Genomic DNA, 27347 nt, shown 5'->3' with positions numbered 1-27347 from the left:
TTTCAATTAACTTTAAAGCGTTTGTTACCCCAATATTCCCTATTCCTGATATGTGCCTGCTGCATCCTGTTCTCTTTATATTGCTTCCTTTGTGTGAAATCTCTGATGATCCTGCCAGTCCCTCTGCTTTCCAATTAAAAACTGACTACACTAAACAGAAGACCCTACCATGGTCAGTTCTCTAGCTGTGCTAAGAATGCAGTCTGCTCTGCTCCAATGATCAGACTTGTCCTGACACGCCCCCCATGCACAACCATTCACTGGAAAGCTCAGTATCCTGCTGTTTTTCCTCCCCCAGCTCGCTATGCAGCTGAGAACAGAGGGAATGTGATCACTTCTAAAAAAACTTATTTATAATTTTTTTATATCAATACACAAATGTTTTGCCTTTCATCTCTATTTCAAATGGAATAGGTCATGTTACAAGGTGATCATTTACAAGCACTTTAAGTAGTAAAAGGCAGATACTATTCTATGCTATGGAGAACAGTGTTCCATGTTCTTCCATGGGCCAGTTAATTTAAAGCGGAGTTCCACCCAAAAGTGCAAGCTCCGCTTATCTGTCTCCTCCCTCCAGTGCCACATTTGACACCTTTTGGGGGGGGGGAGCAGGTACCTGTTTTTGACAGATACCTGACCCCACTTTCGTCAGGCCTTGCCGCAGTGAGGAACATCAGAAGTTCAGCCCCCTCCTTCCCCGCCAGGCCATTCAGAAAGCGCAGCATGTTTCGCACATGTGCGGTAGGCAAGGCTTCACTGCTGGGATCCCTTACACGCTATGGTGGAGGGAGCACCCAAGAGCCAATGGAAAAATTGCCTGGGATGCCAATATCACTGTATTCCAGGACAGGTAAGTGTCCTAATATTAAAAGTCAGCAGCTACAGTATTTGTGGGGGGGTGGGGGGGGGGTAGTTGGGGGGCTGGACCACCGCTTTAAAGTAGCTAAAATCAGATACCAATCTTTGCTATGGAGAACTTGGTGTTCCATGTTCTTCCACAGGCTGGTTGTCACAGGCCATATAGTTAACAAAAATAACATAAAATTTTTTTATGTATGACATAAAATAAAGTCTTATTTGTAAATGTATGACATATCCTGCAAAGACAACAACCAAAAGATCGTTACTAGAATCTACCTTTGTTTAAGGCACACACTAAATATCAGAGAAAAGAAATTCTGTCTGCTTAAAATTCTTTCAGTGTCTATACATTATAACAAAACCCTTTATACTATGCACTTGATGCCTTCGTGGACAGATTTGACATCACATTATGATTACTGAATTAGTGATATGTCCAACTCTCTTTCTGTCAAGACTGTCAAGTGGAAATTACCAGGGAACCCACATCTTTTCACATGATGTAATAAAACAGTTTTGAACACTAGCAACCAGAAAGAAAGGAAATGGATTTTCAGTGTAGAATAATTTCTGTGTATTATTCATTGATAAGCTACAGCACACAAGCATGTTTATAGATCAATTATAGGTAGTTTAAACCATAAAAAAGACTTATTGAGTTATTTTTTTAACTTCTGACATGTACGTGACTATTTGTGTAATTAGTTGTATTTTATAAAATAGAGAAACCAGAAACATTTAGGGATGTCCCATAAAAAATCCGATAGTTGTTCCCCAGATTTTAAATGGTAGCAGGAATCTGGCAGGTTTTTAAGGTTAGCGTCACAAATGTGGCAGGGATATATTTTACCGCTCCCTTAGATACAGTTTGCTACTAGTCAGGCTTGTGACTATTCAGTTCATTTTTGTTGGCCAGTTGGTTGGTGTTTATGAATTCTCTGGTAGGGTGCAGTGTAGCTGTAGTTGGCAGCAAAAATCAGAATTGGAGCATGGTAGCTTATATTTGTAAATTATTAATAATAAAAAAGACAGCAGTGCTTGCCAACAATGAACACTACTTGTGGAGCACATACCTGATACTAAATAAAACTAGGTTTCCTAGTGGCAAATCTGTTGCAAATTTCAAAGAAAGAAAAGCTGGTAATGTACAAAATAAGCACAACATCAGTAAACAAAATTGGCCTTGGTTAACTTGTAATGCTTTCTTCCGGGAACTACTATTACTAAACAGAAAGGCTAAAGAATATGGTTTAATTCTAAAATCTAAAATGTCAGAAATGTCCTTTGCTGGTTACTATGGCTGGAATACAAAAATTCTCATTGCAGACAAACAGAGCTTCTGACAAACACAATAATCAGCAGTAATGCATGTTGCTGGCCATGGAGTATATATAATATACAACTTAGAGATGAACCCATTCATCAAGTGACATTTCTCAAGAAATATAGAAATATGCCTTCTATTGTTTGAATTTATTTGCAAGAAATAAAAATAGTTCTGCAAGCCTCTTCCATTTTATTCCTGCAGTTTTCAAATATGTTACCCTGCAAATGAGGTCTGATGTTCCTCATGAATAAGCAGACATTGATTTACCTGCCACTGCTGATAAGTCAGATACTTTATTTTATTCAAGAGTGACCATAAGAATCTATATGTTGACACTGAAGTCATTTGGGACTCTAGTAACATAATAACATACGAAACAATCACACTTTATAAGTGTGCTACATTCTAACACAAGAAAATATAATAATTTTATGTGATTTCTGGAAGAAACAATTTGGGGACTCTAGGCACCTGTCAGATATTGGGGTCTGAGCAGTTGTCAGTATAGGACCGGAGGCTCCAAACTTTCTGAACAAGGGGCCAGTTTGCTGTCCTTCAGACCTTAGGAGGGGTCGAGCTGTGGCCAAGTAGAAGTAGAATATGCCATGGCATCAGTGTCCCATCATTGTTTTTAATGGGAGGAATAGTGCCCTATCATTGGTGTCAGTTGGTGGAATAGTGCCACTGGTCTAGGATATCAGAGGACAGCAATGCTGGGGCTTGTAGTTCTATAAACTGTCAATAACAATGCTGGGAGTTGATGTCCTTCAGAGGCTGTACAGAAATGCCAGTACTTTCAGTTAGGCCTTATGTACATTGCAGCTGGTAAATGGATGTTTAGGAGCAGTTGGGCATTTTTTTTTAGCTCCTGAACTCTCCTCAATGGTATTTTATGGTATGGTATGAGAGAGGGAGAGAGAGAAAGAGAGAGAGAAAGAGAGATTATATCTTGTAAAAGTAGGAGTGACATCATCACTGTGCTGTACATAGAGCAGAGCTGTGGAAGGGACCCAGCAGAGGTTTAATATATACTGTATATAACTTGTTGTAGCACCTAGGTTTTCAGCAAATAAGCATAATGTAAAAATACATAATAACTTTATTTGATAGTTATGCCGATGAATGATATCAGCTTGTTTGGCTTTACAATGTTCCTTATCTCTGTATAGTTAAGTGTCTAGTATATTCCTAGTGACATTGTTTTAATGAACTTGCTTGGGTTCAAGGTAGCTAAGGTTAGTTGGGGTTAATGAACCGTGGATCATGTTCCAAACAGTAACAGTGACATTTAGGCTCGGTTCACACTGGTGCAATGCGGGAAACCCTGCAAATCCAGTGCAGGTACCCCTATCGCACCTAAATTGCTAGCGGTTCATACTGCCCTATGCAAAACCGTTACAGTTATCAATACAATGTTAATGACACCCCCAGATCGGTTTGCAGATTGCAGTGTGAGCTGTAAATTTGGACAATCCTGATGAGGCTTAATTTTTTTTAAGCCTCAGCAGGACCCAAAATAACTGTCACACTGGTCCTGCTCGGTTTTAAACATTTGTCACTGTCAAAGTGAATTATTAATGTTATGGATGATTCACAACTGCTTACAATTAAAGACCAAACACAGTCAATCTTGCTTTCTGCATACATTTGCTGAACATTTACACTCTGCAAATAAGATTTTGTCTAGGATTTCAGAACTCCGCATAATCCTGATAGGAATTATGAAACCTAACTCCTGAAATTTAACTGGAAAAGAAGGAAGCTTTGTGTGCAAAAAGGAGAACACATTCTCTTTGTTCTGGGGTGAACTGTGATCCTGGGTCTCTTTCTTATCTTTGCAAGTAGGATGGGGATTAATATTCTGTGGGGGGGGGGGGACAATTTTACTTGACTTTTGAAAAGGATGGGGTATGTTTGTGGGGGTTGGTTTCTAGGCACATGGCTTCAAAGGGTGTATTGGTTGCCTTTTGGTTGGGGGTGTAGGTAGGGAGGTAAGGAAGTGACAAATCTGCATTATTTTCCAGAGTGTGAATAGTAGGCTCTGATTATATATGTTCTATAGTGGTTTAAATCCACAGTCTGTAAAAGAGTAGTATGGGATTTGTTAAGCCCCCCGATGGCTCCAGACCAAGAATTGAGTGACCAAACACTACCGATTGCTCAGTTGTCAATCTTTAGGCTGCAGAGAGCTGGTGGCTGTGAGCCAACGGCTCTCTGCTCTGCCCCTCCAGTGCTCACTGTAGAAGTGGGCTGTGTAGGGGGTGAGGATGTGAGAGTAGCTAGCTCAGGATCTCAACGGCACTTAGTACTCCTGTTCCTCTCTGGGTGAAAACCAAGCCTATTATTTGGGTGCTAGTGATAAATAGTGATATGGGTGTTGTTCCTGATTAAACTCCCTGTCTGTCTGCCCTGCTTTGCTAGTTTGGATTTCCCTTTGTATGACTTTTGACCGGATTATTGGACTATTCCTTGAACTCAGCTTGCCTTTTACCTGGAATGTCATAGAACCTATCTGCTAAGTATCTATTTGCTTTGTTCAGTTTGCCTCTGCCCTGGCATGGTGGCCAGGCACTATAGCAATGTGTATAAGTCCTGGGGGCAACTGAGTAACGTTAGGCGTGCTTGCCTTATGGAAAAGGAGGCTGCTATAGGTGAAGAAACACAGTAGCCAGCTATAGTGTCTGACTACCTGCGTTGGGGTAGATGTGACAAGAATACCTTATACCTTATACCCCTATTTGAGTACACATTCGGAATGTATAGTTTACCTGAAATCATTTTTTATGACTTGCTTTTTTTATGACTTGCGTCACGCTTTTTTATTTTTTTGGTTTCATAAATTCTATTGTATGAGCAAAAAAAATAGCATACAACACACACTTTTTATTCCTAACCCATGTTTTATCTTAAAGGTCGGTGGATTCTCGCTCTAGCTGCTGATTATATATTACACCTTGCATTTACCAAACTCAAGGAGAGTGCGTGTTTTTTTTTGTGTATGTCTGTGTGTATATGTTTGTAACTACTTGTGTCTAAAGGATGGTTAGGAAGTATATATGATAGTGGAAAGTAAGAAAAAGAGAAAAATATAAAAAGATGTTTTGCACGGATCAATCAAAATAAATAGGAAAATGAGGATAGGACGTACTAGCGGTATAAGGGAACAAAATTGTAAAATATATACTGATGCTGTAGCTTGGTCTGTTATAACTTGATCTGCTATATTGAAATATGTCAAATAAAGAAATAAACAATAAAAAAAAAAAACAACTCAAGGAGAGACTGATTAGATGATACAATAAACTACTTTTAGATTATATAGTATTGCATTGGTCCACAGACACTGTGCAAAACCAACAAGCAAGGAGTCAGCCTGCCTGTTTAATATGCAAAACTGTTTCCTTCCCATATACATATTTCATTACAAAAGGATATGGAGCAAAATGCTTAAAACATTAGCACACATTAATGAAACAATTTATGATAAACTGTTAAAATAACCTACAGACTCCTTTTAATCAGATTATATGCTGTTTAACTAAATACATTAATAGACACCAGCTAGAAAATATTATCTTATGTAGCACAGAAAAATTAGGACAATTAATTTTTTTCCAGAGTACCTTGCTCCAGATCACATCTAAGAGGGAACTCAAATAGTTGTTAGATCTAGTTTATCAGTAGATAAGTGCAATATAAAAATCATGTAACAGCTGTAAATGAGGGCAGTTCCTCTGGATGAAATCAGCTTGTTTAGTTCTATCATGTTTCTGGTTTCTGTATTGTTTTGTCCTAAGTAGTGATGGACGAACTTCCGACGGGACGTTTCGCGAACGCGAAACGCGAACGGACACAAACGTTCGCGAAAACGACCGTTCGCCGCGGGCTCCATTGACTTCAATGGGAGGCGAATTTCGCAAACCTTTAGGTCGAATTTGCGGCCACGGGGTAATTATTAGGGGGTAGCACGTAGTCCCACCACCTGGACAATAGCATAATACATGTATGAGGTGAATTTGGGATCGATAACTACAAGCATTTTTTTTTTATTTGGGAAATTGTTCTGACAATTCAGGACTATGGAGCTAATGAAGGCAATGGAGGAGAGGGAAGGTCAGGGACCAGGGTAGGCAAACAAGAGGGTGCAGGAGATACAGAGCACTGACAGCAGCACCGTAATACAGAGCACTGACATCAGCACCGTGACATACAGCGCTGACAGCAGCTCCGTGACATACAGCGCTGACAGCAGCTCCGTGACATACAGCGCTGACAGCAGCTCCGTGACATACAGCGCTGACAGCAGCTCCGTGACATACAGTGCTGACAGCAGCTCCGTGACATACAGCGCTGACAGCAGCACCGTGACATACAGCGCTGACAGCAGCTCCGTGACATACAGCGCTGACAGCAGCTCCGTGACATACAGCGCTGACAGCAGCTCCGTGACATACAGCGCTGACAGCAGCTCCGTGACATACAGCGCTGACAGCAGCTCCGTGACATACAGCGCTGACAGCAGCACCGTGACATACAGCGCTGACAGCAGCTCCGTGACATACAGCGCTGACAGCAGCTCCGTGACATACAGCGCTGACAGCAGCTCCGTGACATACAGCGCTGACAGCAGCTCCGTGACATACAGCGCTGACAGCAGCTCCGTGACATACAGCGCTGACAGCAGCTCCGTGACATACAGCGCTGACAGCAGCTCCGTGACATACAGCGCTGACAGCAGCTCCGTGACATACAGCGCTGACAGCAGCTCCGTGACATACAGCGCTGACAGCAGCTCCGTGACATACAGCGCTGACAGCAGCTCCGTGACATACAGCGCTGACAGCAGCTCCGTGACATACAGCGCTGACAGCAGCTCCGTGACATACAGCGCTGACAGCAGCACCGTAAGCAGCCCCAGGAGGAAGTCAGCACAGCACAGGGATGGTGTGATCCCCTCATAATAAGAACCCCCAGGAGGAAGTCAGCACAGCACAGGGATGGTGGGAGCCCCTCATAATAAGAACACCCAGGAGGAAGTCAGCACAGCACAGGGATGGTGGGAACCCCTCATAATAAGCAGCCCCAGTAGAAATATGACACCGCTCAACCTCTTCAAAGAGGAGGGTAGGGGCATATAGTACGGTGTGCTTTTTTGGGTCAGGGAAGTGAGCCAAATGAATTAAGAAGGTCTGTGTGCTTGATTCCAAAAATTGTTTATAGACATATACATGGTCTACTGATCACATGTGTTGAATTCCTCCGAGATCCATGCCTCATTCATTTTTAGAAATGTGAGGTAGTTAACACTGTGGTGAGCTAGGCGAGTACGCTTATCGGTCACAATCCCCCCTGCTGCGCTGAACGTCCTTTCGGACAGGACACTGGATGAGGGGCAAGCCAACAGTTCGATTGCAAATTGGGCAAGCTCTGGCCAGAGGTCAAGCCTGCCCACCCAGTAGTCTAGGGGTTCATCACTCCTCAGAGCGTCCACATCGGCCGTTAACCCAATGTAGTCGGACACCTGACGGTCTAGGCGTTCCCTGATGCTGGATCCGGATGACACCTGTCGATGGGTCGGCTGAAAGAATGACCTCATATCCGAAGTCACCAACACATCTTCAAACCGGCCTCTTCTTGCAGGCGCTGTTGGATTGGTACCCGCAAATCCTTCTCTGGGAGTGGGAATTGCTCCTCTGCCAGCGCACGCAAAAGCAGAATGCAGCATTTCTCGAAGCAAGGCCTGGAAGTGCTGCATTCTGACAGCCCTCTGCGACGGCGGTAACATTTCCGCCATTTTGTGTTTGTACCGGGGGTCTAAGTACGTTGCCACCCAGTACTGGTCCTTGACCCTCATGCTTTTTATACGGGGGTCCCTATTAAAACACTGGAGCATGAAGGCCCCCATTTGCACTAAAGTGGAAGCGGTGTGGTGGCCTGGCTCCTGCTCATCATCCAGGATAATGTCGTCCTCTTCATTCTCCTCTCCCCATCCTCGCACAACAGGGATCCCAGAAAGGTTTAAAGCATGCTCTTCTTGCTCCTGCTCATCCGCCCCGGCACCATCCTCCTCTGACTCCTCATCAGACTCCTGTTGTTGACTTGTCTCAGATAGAGTAGCCCCCCCTGGGAATTCATCCAGCATTGCGACTTCCTCATCTTCCCGCTCCTGCTCCTCCACAGCCTGATCAATGACACGACGCAATGCACGCTCCAGAAAGAAGGCATAAGGTACCATGTCACTGATGGCGCCATGGCTGCGACTGACCAGTTTGGTGATCTCCTCAAATGGCCGCAGAAGTCTGCATGTGTCGCGCATGAGCAGCCACTGGCGCGGTGAAAAAAAACCCAGCTCCCCAGAACCGTTTCTTTCGCAGAGTTCATACAGGTAGACGTTAACTGCACGTTTCTGCTGGAGCAGCCTATCAAGCATATAGAAGGTTGAGTTCCATCGCGTCGGGCAATCGCAAATAAGACGTCTGACCGGCAGATGGTGTCGCCGCTGAATGTCAGCAAGGCGAGCCATGGCCGTGTAAGATCTTCTGAAATGGGCCGAGATTTTCCTTGCCTGCCGCAAGATGTCCTGGACCCCAGGGTATTTGACAAGGAATCGCTGCACGACCAAGTTTAAGACGTGTGCCATGCACGGCACGTGCGTGATTTTGCCCTGTTTCAATGCGCTAAGCAGATTGGCACCGTTGTCACACACCACTTTACCAACTGTCAAATTGAGCGGTGTTAGCCACTCATCTGCCTGTGAACGCAAAGCTGAAAGGAGTGCCGGGCCAGTGTGGCTCTTTGCTTCCAGGCACAACAGACGCAGCACGGCATGGCAACGTCTCACCTGGCATGTGGAATAGGTTCTGGGGAGCTTGGGCGGTGCAGTGGAAGAGACGCTAGCAGCGGAAAAGGAGGAGGCAGCTGAGGAGGAGAGGGAGGAGGATGGAGTAGGAGGAGGAGAAGAAGAGTCAGGCCTGCATGCAATCCGTGGCGGTAAAACCAAATCTACACGGGTGCCACGGGTTACATGCTTGACGGCCGTCAGAAGGTTCACCCAGTGGGCAGTAAAACTGATATACCTTCCCTGCCCGTGTTTGCTAGACCACGTGTCTGTGGTCAGATGTATCTTGGCACCGACACTGTGTGCCAGAGATACATTCACTTGCCGCTGAACATGGCCATATAGCTCTGGGATGCCCTTCTCTGAGAAATACTTCCTTCCTGGGACCTTCCATTGTGGTGTTCCAATGGCCACAAATTTGCGAAAGGCCTCCGAGTCCACCAGTTTATATGGCAGTAGTTGGCGGGCTATGAGTTCTGACAAGCCAGCCGCCAACCGTTGGGCAAGAGGGTTATCCGGCGTCATCATTTTTTTACGCTCAAACATTAGGCCCACGGAAGCCTGCCTTTTTGCAGAAAAATGTGAGCTTGGCGTGATGGAAGGTGGAGTGGAGGACAATTGTGAGGAGAGAGGAGAAGGAGAAGTAGAAGACGAGGCTGGACGGTGAGAGCCTGCAGTGTGGCTTTGTGTGTTCCGTTGCTCCCACTGGGCTCGGTGATGGCTGCTCATGTGCCTTCTTAAGGCGGTCGTCCCTAGGTGAGTATTGGGCTTACCGCGACTAACGCGTTGACTGCAAAGATTGCAGATGGCAACGCTATTGTCAGCAGCGGACACGTTAAAAAAAGCCCACACTGCGGAGCCATGTGCCGGTGTCCTGGGAGCGCCAGATGTGACCGTACATGGTCGATGACTCGCTCCTGATACATTTGCAGTCTGCTTTGTCCCTGCTGTGCAATGTAAGTCATTGCTGCTTCTCCTCCCTATCTGCTGGTCCATATCTCCCTCTGAACTCCCCTCCTCTTCCTCTCTTGTGGGCACCCACGTGACATCACTAGACACGTCATCATCAACGTCACCTTCCCCACCGCTATAAGTAGAGTAGGCAGCAACACCGGGGACCAACCTCCTCCTTGGGCTGATCTGGGTACTGGCGTCAGACTGCTGAGTAGCGCTTGTTGCTACCTCCTCTTCCTGATCCAATACCAAGAGTGGCTGCGCATCAGAAATGTCCTCTTGATATGGATCGGAAAATAATTCCAGTGACTCAAGCGGAAGGTATGTGGTGGTGGTGGTGGTGGTGGTCGTGTTGTTGGTGGTAGTGTCTTTGGGGGTGCACATAGCAGAGAGTGAAGAAGAGGGTGCAGATCGAGAGGATGAGGAGGGTGCAGAAGAGTAAGGCTGAGCGAGCCACTCAACCAAGTCTGGTGCATCCTTTAAAGTAATTGAACGCACCTTCTGCAACTTCCCACTTTGGCTCAAGCCTGTTGCTCCTGCCCTACCCCTACCACCCCTGCGGAAGGGCCTGCCTCTTCCTCTGCATGTCATTTTTTAAATGACCCTGTGACAAAACTCTTAGTCCCTATACCGCTGAAGGACTGCTGCAGTATAGGTGAGCGGTCAGCAGTGGTGCACGTCAACCCTATCTATTGTGGACCGATAGCGGTCCTTACAGAACAGCAGACTGTACCGCACTCAAGCCTATGTACCGTAGCACCCTATACCAAGTTACCAGTCCTTATAAGAACTTTTGTGGACCAAGCAGGTTGTGTGTTAGTGATTAGCAGACTGTACGTCAGTCCCTATACCAATGAAGGACTGCTGCAGTATAGGGCAGCGGTCAGCAGTAGTGCACGGCAACCCTATGTATTGTGGACCGATAGCGGTCCTTACAGAACAGCAGACTGTAACGCACTCAGGCCTATGTACCGTAGCACCCTATACCAAGTTACCAGTCCTTATAAGAACTTTTGTGGAACAAGCAGGTTGTGTGTTAGTGATTAGCAGACTGTACGTCAGTCCCTATACCGCTGAAGGACTGCTGCAGTATAGGTGAGCGGTCAGCAGTGGTGCACGTCAACCCTATCTATTGTGGACCGATAGCGGTCCTTACAGAACAGCAGACTGTACCGCACTCAAGCCTATGTACCGTAGCACCCTATACCAAGTTACCAGTCCTTATAAGAACTTTTGTGGACCAAGCAGGTTGTGTATTAGTGTTTAGCAGACTGTACGTCAGTCCCTATACCGCTGAAGGACTGCTGCAGTATAGGGCAGCGGTCAGCAGTAGTGCACGGCAACCCTATGTATTGTGGACCGATAGCGGTCCTTACAGAACAGCAGACTGTACTGCACTCAGGCCTATGTACTGTAGCACCCTATACCAAGTTACCAGTCCTTATAAAAACTTTTGTGGACCAAGCAGGTTGTGTGTTAGTGTTTAGCAGACTGTGCGTCAGTCCCTATACCGCTGAAGGACTGCTGCAGTATAGGGCAGCGGTCAGCAGTAGTGCACGGCAACCCTATGTATTGTGGACCGATAGCGGTCCTTACAGAACAGCAGACTGTAACGCACTCAGGCCTATGTACCGTAGCACCCTATACCAAGTTACCAGTCCTTATAAGAACTTTTGTGGAACAAGCAGGTTGTGTGTTAGTGATTAGCAGACTGTACGTCAGTCCCTATACCGCTGAAGGACTGCTGCAGTATAGGTGAGCGGTCAGCAGTGGTGCACGTCAACCCTATCTATTGTGGACCGATAGCGGTCCTTACAGAACAGCAGACTGTACCGCACTCAAGCCTATGTACCGTAGCACCCTATACCAAGTTACCAGTCCTTATAAGAACTTTTGTGGACCAAGCAGGTTGTGTATTAGTGTTTAGCAGACTGTACGTCAGTCCCTATACCGCTGAAGGACTGCTGCAGTATAGGGCAGCGGTCAGCAGTAGTGCACGGCAACCCTATGTATTGTGGACCGATAGCGGTCCTTACAGAACAGCAGACTGTAACGCACTCAGGCCTATGTACCGTAGCACCCTATACCAAGTTACCAGTCCTTATAAGAACTTTTGTGGACCAAGCAGGTTGTGTGTTAGTGATTAGCAGACTGTACGTCAGTCCCTATACCAATGAAGGACTGCTGCAGTATAGGGCAGCGGTCAGCAGTAGTGCACGGCAACCCTATGTATTGTGGACCGATAGCGGTCCTTACAGAACAGCAGACTGTAACGCACTCAGGCCTATGTACCGTAGCACCCTATACCAAGTTACCAGTCCTTATAAGAACTTTTGTGGACCAAGCAGGTTGTGTGTTAGTGATTAGCAGACTGTACGTCAGTCCCTATACCAATGAAGGACTGCTGCAGTATAGGGCAGCGGTCAGCAGTAGTGCACGGCAACCCTATGTATTGTGGACCGATAGCGGTCCTTACAGAACAGCAGACTGTACTGCACTCAGGCCTATGTACCGTAGCACCCTATACCAAGTTACCAGTCCTTATAAAAACTTTTGTGGACCAAGCAGGTTGTGTGTTAGTGTTTAGCAGACTGTGCGTCAGTCCCTATACCGCTGAAGGACTGCTGCAGTATAGGGCAGCGGTCAGCAGTAGTGCACGGCAACCCTATGTATTGTGGACCGATAGCGGTCCTTACAGAACAGCAGACTGTAACGCACTCAGGCCTATGTACCGTAGCACCCTATACCAAGTTACCAGTCCTTATAAGAACTTTTGTGGAACAAGCAGGTTGTGTGTTAGTGATTAGCAGACTGTACGTCAGTCCCTATACCGCTGAAGGACTGCTGCAGTATAGGTGAGCGGTCAGCAGTGGTGCACGTCAACCCTATCTATTGTGGACCGATAGCGGTCCTTACAGAACAGCAGACTGTACCGCACTCAAGCCTATGTACCGTAGCACCCTATACCAAGTTACCAGTCCTTATAAGAACTTTTGTGGACCAAGCAGGTTGTGTATTAGTGTTTAGCAGACTGTACGTCAGTCCCTATACCGCTGAAGGACTGCTGCAGTATAGGGCAGCGGTCAGCAGTAGTGCACGGCAACCCTATGTATTGTGGACCGATAGCGGTCCTTACAGAACAGCAGACTGTAACGCACTCAGGCCTATGTACCGTAGCACCCTATACCAAGTTACCAGTCCTTATAAGAACTTTTGTGGACCAAGCAGGTTGTGTGTTAGTGATTAGCAGACTGTACGTCAGTCCCTATACCAATGAAGGACTGCTGCAGTATAGGGCAGCGGTCAGCAGTAGTGCACGGCAACCCTATGTATTGTGGACCGATAGCGGTCCTTACAGAACAGCAGACTGTAACGCACTCAGGCCTATGTACCGTAGCACCCTATACCAAGTTACCAGTCCTTATAAGAACTTTTGTGGAACAAGCAGGTTGTGTGTTAGTGATTAGCAGACTGTACGTCAGTCCCTATACCGCTGAAGGACTGCTGCAGTATAGGTGAGCGGTCAGCAGTGGTGCACGTCAACCCTATCTATTGTGGACCGATAGCGGTCCTTACAGAACAGCAGACTGTACCGCACTCAAGCCTATGTACCGTAGCACCCTATACCAAGTTACCAGTCCTTATAAGAACTTTTGTGGACCAAGCAGGTTGTGTATTAGTGTTTAGCAGACTGTACGTCAGTCCCTATACCGCTGAAGGACTGCTGCAGTATAGGGCAGCGGTCAGCAGTAGTGCACGGCAACCCTATGTATTGTGGACCGATAGCGGTCCTTACAGAACAGCAGACTGTACTGCACTCAGGCCTATGTACCGTAGCACCCTATACCAAGTTACCAGTCCTTATAAAAACTTTTGTGGACCAAGCAGGTTGTGTGTTAGTGTTTAGCAGACTGTGCGTCAGTCCCTATACCGCTGAAAGACTGCTGCAGTATAGGGCAGCGGTCAGCAGTAGTGCACGGCAACCCTATGTATTGTGGACCGATAGCGGTCCTTACAGAACAGCAGACTGTAACGCACTCAGGCCTATGTACCGTAGCACCCTATACCAAGTTACCAGTCCTTATAAGAACTTTTGTGGAACAAGCAGGTTGTGTGTTAGTGATTAGCAGACTGTACGTCAGTCCCTATACCGCTGAAGGACTGCTGCAGTATAGGTGAGCGGTCAGCAGTGGTGCACGTCAACCCTATCTATTGTGGACCGATAGCGGTCCTTACAGAACAGCAGACTGTACCGCACTCAAGCCTATGTACCGTAGCACCCTATACCAAGTTACCAGTCCTTATAAGAACTTTTGTGGACCAAGCAGGTTGTGTATTAGTGTTTAGCAGACTGTACGTCAGTCCCTATACCGCTGAAGGACTGCTGCAGTATAGGGCAGCGGTCAGCAGTAGTGCACGGCAACCCTATGTATTGTGGACCGATAGCGGTCCTTACAGAACAGCAGACTGTACTGCACTCAGGCCTATGTACCGTAGCACCCTATACCAAGTTACCAGTCCTTATAAAAACTTTTGTGGACCAAGCAGGTTGTGTGTTAGTGTTTAGCAGACTGTGCGTCAGTCCCTATACCGCTGAAGGACTGCTGCAGTATAGGGCAGCGGTCAGCAGTAGTGCACGGCAACCCTATGTATTGTGGACCGATAGCGGTCCTTACAGAACAGCAGACTGTAACGCACTCAGGCCTATGTACCGTAGCACCCTATACCAAGTTACCAGTCCTTATAAGAACTTTTGTGGAACAAGCAGGTTGTGTGTTAGTGATTAGCAGACTGTACGTCAGTCCCTATACCGCTGAAGGACTGCTGCAGTATAGGTGAGCGGTCAGCAGTGGTGCACGTCAACCCTATGTATTGTGGACCGATAGCGGTCCTTACAGAACAGCAGACTGTAACGCACTCAGGCCTATGTACCGTAGCACCCTATACCAAGTTACCAGTCCTTATAAGAACTTTTGTGGACCAAGCAGGTTGTGTGTTAGTGATTAGCAGACTGTACGTCAGTCCCTATACCAATGAAGGACTGCTGCAGTATAGGGCAGCGGTCAGCAGTAGTGCACGGCAACCCTATGTATTGTGGACCGATAGCGGTCCTTACAGAACAGCAGACTGTACTGCACTCAGGCCTATGTACCGTAGCACCCTATACCAAGTTACCAGTCCTTATAAGAACTTTTGTGGACCAAGCAGGTTGTGTGTTAGTGATTAGCAGACTGTACGTCAGTCCCTATACCAATGAAGGACTGCTGCAGTATAGGGCAGCGGTCAGCAGTAGTGCACGGCAACCCTATGTATTGTGGACCGATAGCGGTCCTTACAGAACAGCAGACTGTACTGCACTCAGGCCTATGTACCGTAGCACCCTATACCAAGTTACCAGTCCTTATAAGAACTTTTGTGGACCAAGCAGGTTGTGTATTAGTGTTTAGCAGACTGTGCGTCAGTCCCTATACCGCTGAAGGACTGCTGCAGTATAGGGCAGCGGTCAGCAGTAGTGCACGGCAACCCTATGTATTGTGGACCGATAGCGGTCCTTACAGAACAGCAGACTGTACCGCACCCAAGCCTATGTACCGTAGCACCCTAGACAGACCAAGTTACCAGTCCTGATAAAGAGCTTTGTGGAACAAGTGAGTTGTGAATGATTAGCAGACTGCAGCAGAAGGGCAGCAGTCAAGTATAATATTCTTTCTATATTTGGAAGAAAGAATATTATACGTGTACAAGCCTATTACCGTACCACTGATACCAGTCCTGAAAAGAACCTTTGTGGAACTAATAGTAACAGCAAGTCTTTAAAATTATCCTCACTGCCTGACACACTGCTTCCTGCCTGTCCCTATACAAATTGGCAAAAAAGAGTAGGCTGGAACGATTAGCTGGAACAGCTCTTTTGTGGACCTGATAGTAACAGCTAATGATGATGATGATGATGATGATGAAGAAAGACTAATCTGGCTGAGCTGTCCCTAAAATAGCAGCATACAGCGCTCTGTCCCTTTATCTAAACTGACAAAAGAAACTCAGGCTGCTGACCTAACACCTATACCAGTCCTGAAAAGAACTTTTGTGTACCAAATAGCTAGCGTTTTCTCTGTCCCTACTCCACACAGGATCCTTTCCCTACAGTGACAGAAGAAAGAATGTAAAATGGCCACCGGATCGGGTGTATTTATAGGTTAGGGGGAATGTCCAAGTGTCCATGAGCTGTCATGTCTCAATTGGTTGTCCTGTAACACATGATAAACGTGTCACGAAAGGTTAAAGTTCTTGTATACATTAAACACGTAAGTCCGCCGGGGCGAACGACGGAAAAAGGCGTTCGAACCCGCGGACGGCGAAAGTCGGAAATTCGCCGCGAAACGACCGCCGGGCGAACCGTTCGGCCATCACTAGTCCTAAGTGTCAAAGACATTGCCATTGAACTTCCTTGGGTTCAAGGAAGCTTAGTTTAGTTGAGGTTAATGACCTGTGGATCATGACGTTTAAAGTGACACTAAACAATATCCTTATTCTCCAAAAATAATCCTTGTACAGGTACATGTACTACTTAATGGCCCTGTAATCTATTTTTCAGCCATGTGCACCTTTCTATGCACACTACAAATCCTGTAGTTCATAGTACTACTTAGTCCATCTCAGGAGTGAACAAGAGAGGGTGGCTACAACCCTAAATACAGTGGGACCATGGAGAACTAATGTAGCCACCCTCTAACAGAAAGTCAGATTGCAGCAGCTAAAATTAGGAATTTGGAAATTTGGAGGAGACTGAGAGCAATAGAAGGAACTTTTTGAGTTAGGAATACATACTTTTAAGGTGATTGTCCATAACTATAAAATCTTTAAAAAAAAAAAACTATTTATAATTTAATTTAGAATATATTTGTGAAGCAAAGAATAAAAAAGTTCACCAACAGCCCTTTTGACCTTTTACTCTAGTTATTCAGTTAGCTGGCCATTTTATTGACCCATTTACTCACCAGATCAAGGTTTTTGCCCCCACTCACTGTACAAATGGATATCTAACAATGGATATCTAACCCATCAATGGAAAATTTAGTATGCAGTATAAGTTAATTATTGTTTTTTTCAATAATTTATCACTTCTTATGGGACACCCACCACAATCAACTCAATCCTGCTTACTCATTTGACATCCTGCAAATGAGTATTTTATCTTAAAATCCTGATATGCATACACAAACATTCACCCTTTGTACCTGGCATTCTTAAGCTATTTAGAGCCTAAAGATGATGATTCTAAATGCTGGTGGATGAGACTGCATTCTAATTACATAAAAAAGCTTCACAGAAGTAATATTTTAAATACATAATATTTCAACCAATATTTCACTAGCCAACAGTAATTTTTTTTTAAGAAAGCACATTTACCTTAACCTGGTATATGAGTGCTATATTACATTCAATAAGTAAAAGAAATGCAATGCTAGCAGAGTAACTTGTCTGAGAACATAAACTAGGATTGCACCGATACCACTTTTTTAGGACCGAGGACAAGTACTAATACTTTTTTCAAGTACTCAAGTACTAAAAACCAATACTTTTTTAATGTCATGTGACAGTGGCATTAATATGCAGCACTGATGTCACTGATAGGTGGCACTGATGGGCATTGATGAGGCGTGGACTGTGTCAGTATTTTTTTATTTTAATTTTATTTTTATTACATTTGATTTTTTTTTTTTTTTTTTTTTAATTATTTTTTACAATTTCACAATTTTTTTGATTATTTTTTTTACAATGCTTCCTTTTTGGGGGGGGGGGCATTTTGGAGTGGACGATGTCAGTGTTTTTGTTTTGTTTTTTACAATTTAACTTTGAAATATTTAATACAATTTGTTCTTTATTATTATTATTAATTTATTTTATCAGCCCTTTTGGGGTGGGGGGGCTTTTGTGAGATATCATAGGTATCCCCTTTGAGATAGGAAAAGGGACACAGATGCCCCAGTCCCTTTCTCTGCAGCCTTAGCTGCACTGAAGGTGAATGGACAGGAGACAGAGGCTCCTCTACATTAAGAAAATGAAGCATTGTAAACACAGTTTATGATGCTCAGTTATGAATAGACAGAGCCAGTGATCACTGTCACTGACTGTGTATTCGGAAAAGGAAGGAGCTGGTAAATGACAGGCATGAAGAGCTGGGGAGGCAGATGGAGGGGGACCCCGAGAATGACACAGAGGGGGACCCAGAGGACAAAATGGATCAGGACCCAGAGGAGGACACCGAGAGCCGGGGAGGACACAGGGGGACCCAGAGGAAGACACAGAGAGCCTTGGGGGAAGCAGGGGGACCCGGAGGAGGACACAGAGGGGGACCCGGAGGACAAAACGGATCTGGACCCAGAGTAGAACACAGGGAGCACAGAGGGGGACAGCTGGGGGTGATTGGTACAGCGGTGGGGGACAGTTACCAGCACCAATCTCCCTGACAGCCACTGGAGGGAGAGGAGGAGAAGCGGCTGTCAGAAAAGCTATATAGGGAGGGATATAGTGCTTGTAACTCCCCCCACCGCCATACCGATCATCCCTGAGGCTGCCCAATTAACAGATTTGGCATTGGAGCAGTACAAGTACTCGTGCAAATGCTCGGTATCGGCAACGATACCAATACTAGTATTGGTATTGATGCAAACCTAGCATAAATGTTATTCATGTACAGTATATACAGAATTTATCAACCAAGATGCAATCACTATTAAAAGAGAAGTATGGTATTGTAAAAAAATAAACACACATACTCACCTAGATGACTGCAGCATCATCCTGATGCTGCAGCTATCCACCGCCGGCTCAAACACTGCTCATCACTCAGCACTCACTGGCACACCAGACTGTGGAGAGGGCGGGAGCTTCTGGCTCAGGCTCTTATTGGCTCATTGAGAGGCTGAACCAGCTGCCAGACAGGCATCTGGGTGGATCTTGACATTGTAGTCGGGATCCCTGCAGAGCCTGGACCGGCTCTGTGACATCAGCCAACAGCGGACACTGTCGGCTGAATCTGCATCACAGGAGTGCAGAACTTAGTGCGCTTCTGTGAGAACTATACAGGAGAATTATAGCCAAAAGAGCTTTTGGGCATACTTCTCTTTTAAATGTTGTGCCATGTGATTAAACCAATCCTATCAAGTATGCATTATGCTCAACTAAATGACATGCCAATGTACTGCAATTAAAGAGGAAGTAAAACCCTGATGGGTTTTACTTCCTCTTTTTTCAGTTACGGCACTTGCTAGTGAAAAAAACGTCATGGAGGGCCATTTCTTCACAATGCATGCGCCAATGACATTGGCAAAAGCGTGTATGATAAATATCTCCTAAACCTACAGGAAAGCCTTATTATAGGCTTTCCTGTGGGTACAAGTGGTGTAACTAGGTTTACAACAACTTTAAACAAATTTCAGACAGATTAAAGTGGTTGTTAAGGAAGAAGATTTTTTATCTTAATGCCGTCTATGCATTAAGATGAAAAGCCTTCTCTGTGCAGCAGCCCCCCCTAATATTTACCCGAGCCCCATCTGGATCCAGCGATGTCCATGAGTGCTTCGGCCTTCTGGGACTCTCCCTCCTGATTGGCTGTGACACAGCAGCGGAATCATTGGCTCCCAAAGCTGTCAATCAATGTTAGTTAGCCAATGAGGAGAGAGAGGAAGCTGGTCTTAACCATGGCTGCATGTCTGAATGGACACACAGAGCTGTGGCTCAGCTCAGGTGCCCCCATAGCAAGCTGCTTGCTGTGAGGGCACTCAACAGGAGGGAGGGGCCAGGAGCACCGAAGAGGGACCCGAGAATAGGAGGATCTGGCCTGCTCTGTACAAAAGCACTGCACAGAGCAGGTAAGTATAACATGTTTGTTATTTTTATAGAAAGAAAAATAGCACAGTACTAAAACATATTTTCCTTCCTCCTTTTTAGATAACTTGCAAACACAAATTACAATAGAAAATATAAATGATCAATAACAACCTATGATAGAGTATGATCTTGTCAGCAAAACTGGTTTACTTAAAAAAAACATTTTGCTGTCACTAGGCAGAAAAGAAGCAACAACAAAAAAATAAAAACATATCTAGAAACGAAATCACAATTTATGCTAACCCCTAAACATTACCATCAAAAGAAATCTGTGGTGTTGGTAAGTTCCAATACATTACATTTTCCAAAAGTTCGTATTGGCCATAACAGGAGTTATTTGTAAAGATAGTTCTGATATATACAGAATAAAAGTGGAGATGCTGATTATTAATATGGTCATTCTTGAGTTCTTTTCTGTAGCCTCCCTGGCGGTATGATTATGCCAGATTTTTTAATCTCAAAGCAGTACATTGTTTTGCATAGAAATTTGGCATTTTATATTGTAGGGCTGCAATTCTTATCAATAACTCACTTAAATCTGTCCAAACAAAAGTCTAGTAGACATCCCGGGTATGATAAAGTTTGAAACACAAAATCATACATTTTTAATATAATAAATAATTGTAAATAATTATAAAAAATAATATAATAATAATAATAAAATTAATTTCCCCAGGAATCATTATCGCTCAATTCTGCAAGTGTTCTTATTTACTATGACTGTTTTCTAGCTTGTCTAAAACCACATTTGACGTAAATGGACACTTTTTGGTTGCCATGGACAATCTCAAGTTTCCAGGCAAAAAGAACAGTATATATAATATAAAAGTGCAGGCATGGCACTGGACAAAGCACTAGAGACAAAATGGGTGCGAAATGATTTGATACAGTAATGTAATCTGTAAGATTACAATGTACTGTATGTAATATGTTTTTGTACTTTTTGAATTTACAACCGGGCAGAGGACAGAGCCCCGAACACAGGTGGAGGACAAAATGGGGGGGGGGGGACGACATTGCAGGATCCTGGTGACAAGGTAAGTATGCTGCACCAGGATTCTGCAATGCAATCCCGAGTGTGGCTTGGGGTTGCCGCTAATGGTACTGAAATTTAACCCCCGAGCCACACTAGGTAATACCGCCAGGAAGCTTAAATATTCAGCTGATGATTACAGTATGTAGGTTTCTTTTATTCTCTCCCCTATGTTAGTAGAAAATTGATCACAATGGAATCTTTATAGTGTTAATAGCCTTCAGAAAACCTTTTTCCTAACCATTGATTCTGAAGCCAAAGCATTCTCAGCTCCGGTTATCAAACCCTCATTGCAATCTAATTGTGTACATCCTTAACCATTCAGGAAGGTATTACTCATGTCACTGCTTCACCCAATGCCAGTGTGCAGATAGAATGACATCTAAAAAAAAGTGCTTTTCGGGGAAGAGTTTATGAAGAATAGAAGGATTGGCTGCAGTCACAGGGCTTCCTGATCTAATCTGGCAATTGGAAAATAATATAAGAGCCTAATCAAGCTAAAACTAGTGTACTTTCCAACTTTGCCATAGCTGTCATAAATTCTGAATTGCAATTGCAACATACTAAATGATTGGAGCTGCGTGTTAATCATTCTTTATAATTATTGCTCTGTTTTAATATCAGTCACTTTACTTTCATGGACCATTAAAAGGTCATACACACTAAATGGTGGATATAGACTATGTATGTGTTTACCGTGTTTATGGACTTGCATGTTTCCTAACCTTATTTACTTCAGTTGCTTTTATGTTTTTTCCAAACTGCTTAGGAACTGGCTTCTCCCACACAGCACATGACTGATAGCAAGGCTAGTTTATGGTAAAAGAGGACTCGTTCACGCGGCCCGTGTGCTTAATGCTCCTTTTTGGAGTGCAGGTAGCTGTCAGTGCCGCTATAAAAGAGCAAGGTGATGCACATTTCAGCACATTACAGTATTCACTTATTTTTTTTTTGTGGCTCACTGTCCTACGGTAAGTTGTGTCACACCCATGCCTTTTATTGGCAACATCGGATGTGCATTGAACAGCACATTTTGGTTGTATTCTTTTTTTGATGGATATCCTATTTTTACGTAAACTCCTTGCCAGATGCAGAATTTTTTCATTATGACTTACAGTATCTCACAAAAGTGAGTACACCCCTCACATTTTTGTAAATATTTTATTCTATCTTTTCATGTGGCAACACTGAAGAAATGACACTTTGTTACAATGTGAAGTAGTGAGTGTACAGCTTGTAAAACAGTGTAAATTTGCTGTCCCCCTCAAAATAACTCAACACACAGCCATTAATGTATAAACCGCTGGCAACAAAAGTGAGTACACCTCTAAGTGAAAATATCCAAATTGGGCCCAATTAGCCATTTTCCCTCCCCGGTGTCATGTGACTCATGAGTGTTACAAGGTCTCAGGTGTGAATGAGGAGCAGATGTGTTAAATTTGGTGTTATCGCTCTCACTCTCTCATACTGGTCAATGGAAGTTCAGCATGGCATCTCATGGCAAAGAACTCTCTGAGGATCTGAAAAAAAGAATTGTTGCTCTACATAAAGATGGCCTAGACTATAAGAAGATTGCCAAGACCCTGAAACTGAGCTGCAGCATGGTGGCCACGACCATACAGTGGTTTAACAGGACAGGTTCCACTAAAAACAGGCCTCGCCATAGTCCACCAAAGAAGTTGAGTGCACATGCTCAGCGTCATATCCAGAGGTTGTCTGAGTGCTGCCAGCATTGCTGCAGAGGTTGAAGGGGTGGGGGGGGTCAGCCTGTCAGTGCTCAGACCATACACCGCACACTGCATTAAATTGGTCTGCATGGCTGTCATCCCAGAAGGAAGCTTCTTCTAAAGATGATGTACAAGGAAGCCCGCAAACCGCTAGTTGTAGACAAGCAGATTAAGGACATGGATTACTGGAACCATGTCCTGTGGTCTGATGAGACCAAGATAAACTTATTTGGTTCAGATGGTGTCAAGTGTGTGTGTGGTGGCAACCAGTTGAGGAGTACAAAGACAAGTGTGTCTTGCCTACAGTCAAGCATGGTGGTGGAAGTGTCATTGTCTGGGGCTGCATAAATGCTGCCAACAATGGGGAGCTACAGTTCATTGAGGGAACCATGAATGCCAACATGTACTGTGACATACTGAAGCAGAGCATGATCCCCTCCCTTCGGAGACTGGTCCGCAGAGCAGTATTCCAAAATGAGAACGAGCCCAAACACGCCTCCAAGACAACCACTGCCTTGCTATAGAAGCTGAGGGTAAAGGGGATGGACTGGCCAAGCATATCTCCAGGCCTAAAACCTATTGAGCATCTGTGGGTCATCCTCATACAGAAGGTGGAGGAGCGCAAGGTCTCTAACATAATGGACCGTAATGTTTATTGTGGTATTTTTCATTGTCAGCACCTCTACCACAGATCTGTTTTTCAATAATTTTTATCTTCTGTATAGCGTTTTTTTTAATACTATTTTAACCAGTTTGTATGTATGAACATTTCTCTTTATCTAAGGATAGGGTTCTCTTTTGTGTGTTTTCTTTAAGTTTTACGTTGCACCACCCTGGCCCTTGTAGTCCTCCTGGCCCAGTACTTTCAAACTTGCTAACAATCTAGAGAAGGAGCAGTTAGCTCTGAAACGCATCACCTTACTAGCCCACGTTCTTCACATGTGCATTCCATGTCTGCACACATTATCCCCATTGACAGTGCAGGATCCAGAGTGCCAGTAATAGCTGTGGATTTAACAAATCATCATCTGAATACCTGTACTGGGACTGGTTCTTGTCTAATCCTGGAGCTATGGAGACAACTTTTTTCACCTTTTAACATATACTGAATATGACTGCATATTGTTTTTTATCTGTTGATAAAACTGTAATATTATTAACAACCTCATATGTCCTGTCATATGCATTTATCATCGTCTCCTGATATGTGACTGTGCCTAGGCACCCATATGGCTACAGCTTCTTAGCTGTGTATCTACAGTGTAATATAATCTAAGACAGTGGTCATCAACCCTGTCCTCAGGGCCCACTAACAGGCCAGGTTTTATGTATTACCTTGGAAAGATGCACACTAAAATACTGCAATCACTGATATCACCTGTGATTAATTTCAGTTATCTTGCAAACCTGGCCTGTTAGTGGGCCCTGAGGACAGGGTTGATGTCTACTGATCTAAGACACTGTGCCTCTGACTGCTTGTCTTATTATTAGGTTATGTCACTACTGTGCTGCTTAAAGTTCCCCTACAGAGAAAGCTGTAACTAAGGACCTGCAATACAAGGATCTCCCTGCGTCTGATTCTTTCCCTCAGCAGTTCTATGATTTATGCCCTCTTCTGATGGTCATCAGGGCCCAACTTCAACATGAAGAAGTAAAGCCTTGCTTTTACCAAAATTACTTTGACCACACAAAGACACAGCATAGGACAATGCATGGTAAGTCAATGAGGGGAAAAAGATAAGCTTTAGACACCCCCCCCCCCCCCAGTGCCCACAGCTTATAAATCTTCATTGTACATTAAAATACTGCTACTATATACCCTTTTGGATCATCTGTATATGGTTACACGATAAACTGCACAATTTCTCCAGTGCTGAGAGTTCAGGTAGGAGGAGATTTCCACTACAGCCTGTATACACGCCCACATGTGTGATGTCAATATATGACCTGGCTAGCTCTGAGAACAAGTAAATGTTCTCTGCAGCATAAAAGACACAACAGAGCATATGCAGGTCGGCTACCCTGCCTATGTTAGCTGGCCTTCCCCAGACAGTGCTGGAGGGGGATTATCTATGCATACGGGATAAAACAGCCTTTTTACACAATGCAGCAGATTAATCCCCTTAAGTTCCACAGTGAGTATAACAAGCATGTTATGCTGCATATACAGACTGATTTTACTGTTCTGGGTTTAGTAACACTTTAAGTCACTTTTTAATTTTCTATATAAAATTCATCATTGCCGAATAACCCTAATACAAAAGTCCCTTTTTATACTCAAGTGACCAAAGTCACTGATATTGTAACTTATGTCTGCTACATTCATTGTTGGTGAATACCATTTACCTATGTAAGCATGTGAAACAACGAACCAAAACAACTACATAACTATGCTCCTTAAAGTGGTTGTAAACCCTTACAACACACTTTGACCTACAGGTAAGCCTAGATTAAGGCTTACCTGTAGGTCCAAGAAATATCTCCTAAACCTACATGGTTTAGGAGATATTTGCCGAAAGACAGGGAGCTTAGGCACGTTGAGCGCAGCACCCGTCAACGGCGATATGCCGCGCGTGGCGGCTCCCGTGCGCATGCGCAAGAGTGACACCATCGCGGCTTCGCCGAATGACAGCGGCTGAGCAGTGAGACCCACCGAGAAGATGGATGTGCCGGACTACAGGGGGCAGCGGTGACATCGCTGGCTCCTGTGTCAGGTAAGTGACACATAATGGACTACTATGCAATGCATAGTAGTCCATTATGCTTTACCTTTGCAGGGAATGAAAGAGGAAGTAAACTCATCAGGGTTTACTTCCTCTTTAATAATGACAATTTCTGCTGACAGAGGTAGGGGGAAGAAACATCTGGGAGTTTTGTTTGATGTTAGATCCCCGTGCAGTGAGAAACATTTTAATAAGTTGCTATTCAACTGTCAGGAACTTTAAGAAAAAAGTACAAAATACTGCAGAAAAAGTTGGATGTGTGCATTTAGAGATGTATCCATAAGGCAATGATTATTATTATGAGTAGGTCTTCTGCCAAAAAGCTAAGATTAATGTTCTCAATGCAAATCATAAAATGTATATAATCAGTGAGATAAAGTTAATACAATAAATGTATTTCTTTAAATGCATAGCATTAATGCAAAATTCCATAGCATGATACAGTATATCAATGCTTTTTAAAATATTTATAGACACGTGCAATAATTTGAACTATAGAATTACTATTAGTTAACTATGTGCTCTAAGTACTGTCTAAGCAGGATGTACAAAGTCTTCTATAACAGTACTTGATCTTACCGCTTTAGATTTTTCCTGTTTTTTATGTTGATCATCGGCTTCTTTCTTATGGTCTTCATCAGTCTGATTGGAGATGAAAAGTATGCAAGTAAACATTTATTTTACATATGATTTAACACAAATACTTGTTTTATTTGTCATCTCTACCTTATTGCCCAGTAAAATGTACAGTAAATGACAAAATAAGTGCATTTATTTCCTATGACACTCCTAACCTGACCTTGCATAGTAGAGGTTGTTTGCATGTAACTCCACAATCCAGATAGGATAAATGCATATATTTGCATGTTCATATATCTAAGCACTTAGAAGACACTCTTAACAGTTGCCTTATCACAAGAACAGCAACACTTGGCCACAAACATCCAACTCAGCCTGTAGCATTTTTCACTCTAGATCAATAAGTGGAAGCTTATGCTACCCATACATAACGGCTGATTTACCAAAGAAGCTGAGAATTTCTAACTGAAAAATTGTGTAAATATTCACTTTAATTATCCAAGGATGTGAAAAACATCTGAACATGATAAGATATACAAAGGCAACAGGTATTTGTTTTTACATGATTGGATAACTGAAGTGAATATTTACACATTCCTTAATTAAATGCCTAAAGCCTTATACACATAGGCTGAATTTTGGGGGGCATATGTACTTCAACCATTCGGCTGGCTTCTGTCGAAGAGGCATGACCATGACCATGACCTGGCACTCGGTCTGCTGACCAGAGTGTTCTGGCGGGGGGGCTGTCCCCTGTCAGAACACAATAGAACAGGAGGGGAGATCACTGTAGTAAGATCGGATTGTTAGTACAATGGCTTCAAACTGAGCTGTCAGTTTTTTTTTCGTTCAGCGCACTGGGTTAAATAAATAAAAAAATTAGCAGTGTGTACTAGGCTTTAACTCCCTTAGTAAATCCTCCTCATTATATTACTGTCATAAATTGATCCTATCCAAATTGGTGATCCATGTATATGCATTTAATAAGACTGTTAACAAGCAGCTAAAATTTGTTATTGTTACACAAATACAATCTAGTTATTTTTTATTATAGGCATTTATATAGCACCAACAATTTAGCACAGTGCTTCACATATTGTGCATTCACATCAGTCCCTTCATACAAGCAGTTTACAATCTAACCTATCCCATATGAACACATACACATATTAGGGCCAATTAACCTACCAGCATGTCTTTGGCGTATTGGAGGAAACTCACACGAGCACAAGGAGAACACGCACTCTCCATGAAGGTAGTGTCCTGATTGAAATTCATGCCATGGGCCCTAATGCTGCAAGACAGTATTGCTAACCACTAAGCCGCTGTGCTGCCACATGTTTAAAATATATTATATAGCACAAGGCAGGTCTGCCAATAATGGAGGTATAAGCCTCATTACAGGTGGAAT

The 27347-nt window shown here is 44.0% G+C and overlaps 1 protein-coding gene across 3 annotated transcripts in view; it reads right to left on the bottom strand.

Moving 5' to 3' along the window:
- The window catches only part of SLC13A1 (solute carrier family 13 member 1), a 168211-nt gene that overhangs the window by 28047 nt on the left and 112817 nt on the right, over positions 1-27347 (bottom strand). For all 3 annotated transcript variants that reach the window (XM_077473472.1, XM_077473473.1, XM_077473474.1), the window contains exon 8: positions 25937-25999. In XM_077473472.1, the coding sequence (XP_077329598.1) occupies positions 25937-25999 (63 nt within the window). The remainder of the gene's footprint in view (positions 1-25936; positions 26000-27347) is intronic.

This window comes from Lithobates pipiens, unplaced genomic scaffold, assembly GCF_037356315.1.
Source record: "Lithobates pipiens isolate NorthernLeopardFrog02 unplaced genomic scaffold, aLitPip1_a1.2 Scaffold_8, whole genome shotgun sequence".
Taxonomy (NCBI): Eukaryota; Metazoa; Chordata; class Amphibia; order Anura; family Ranidae; genus Lithobates; species Lithobates pipiens.
Note: the sequence above shows the minus strand (reverse complement) of the source record. Positions and strands in the feature narration are given on the sequence as shown.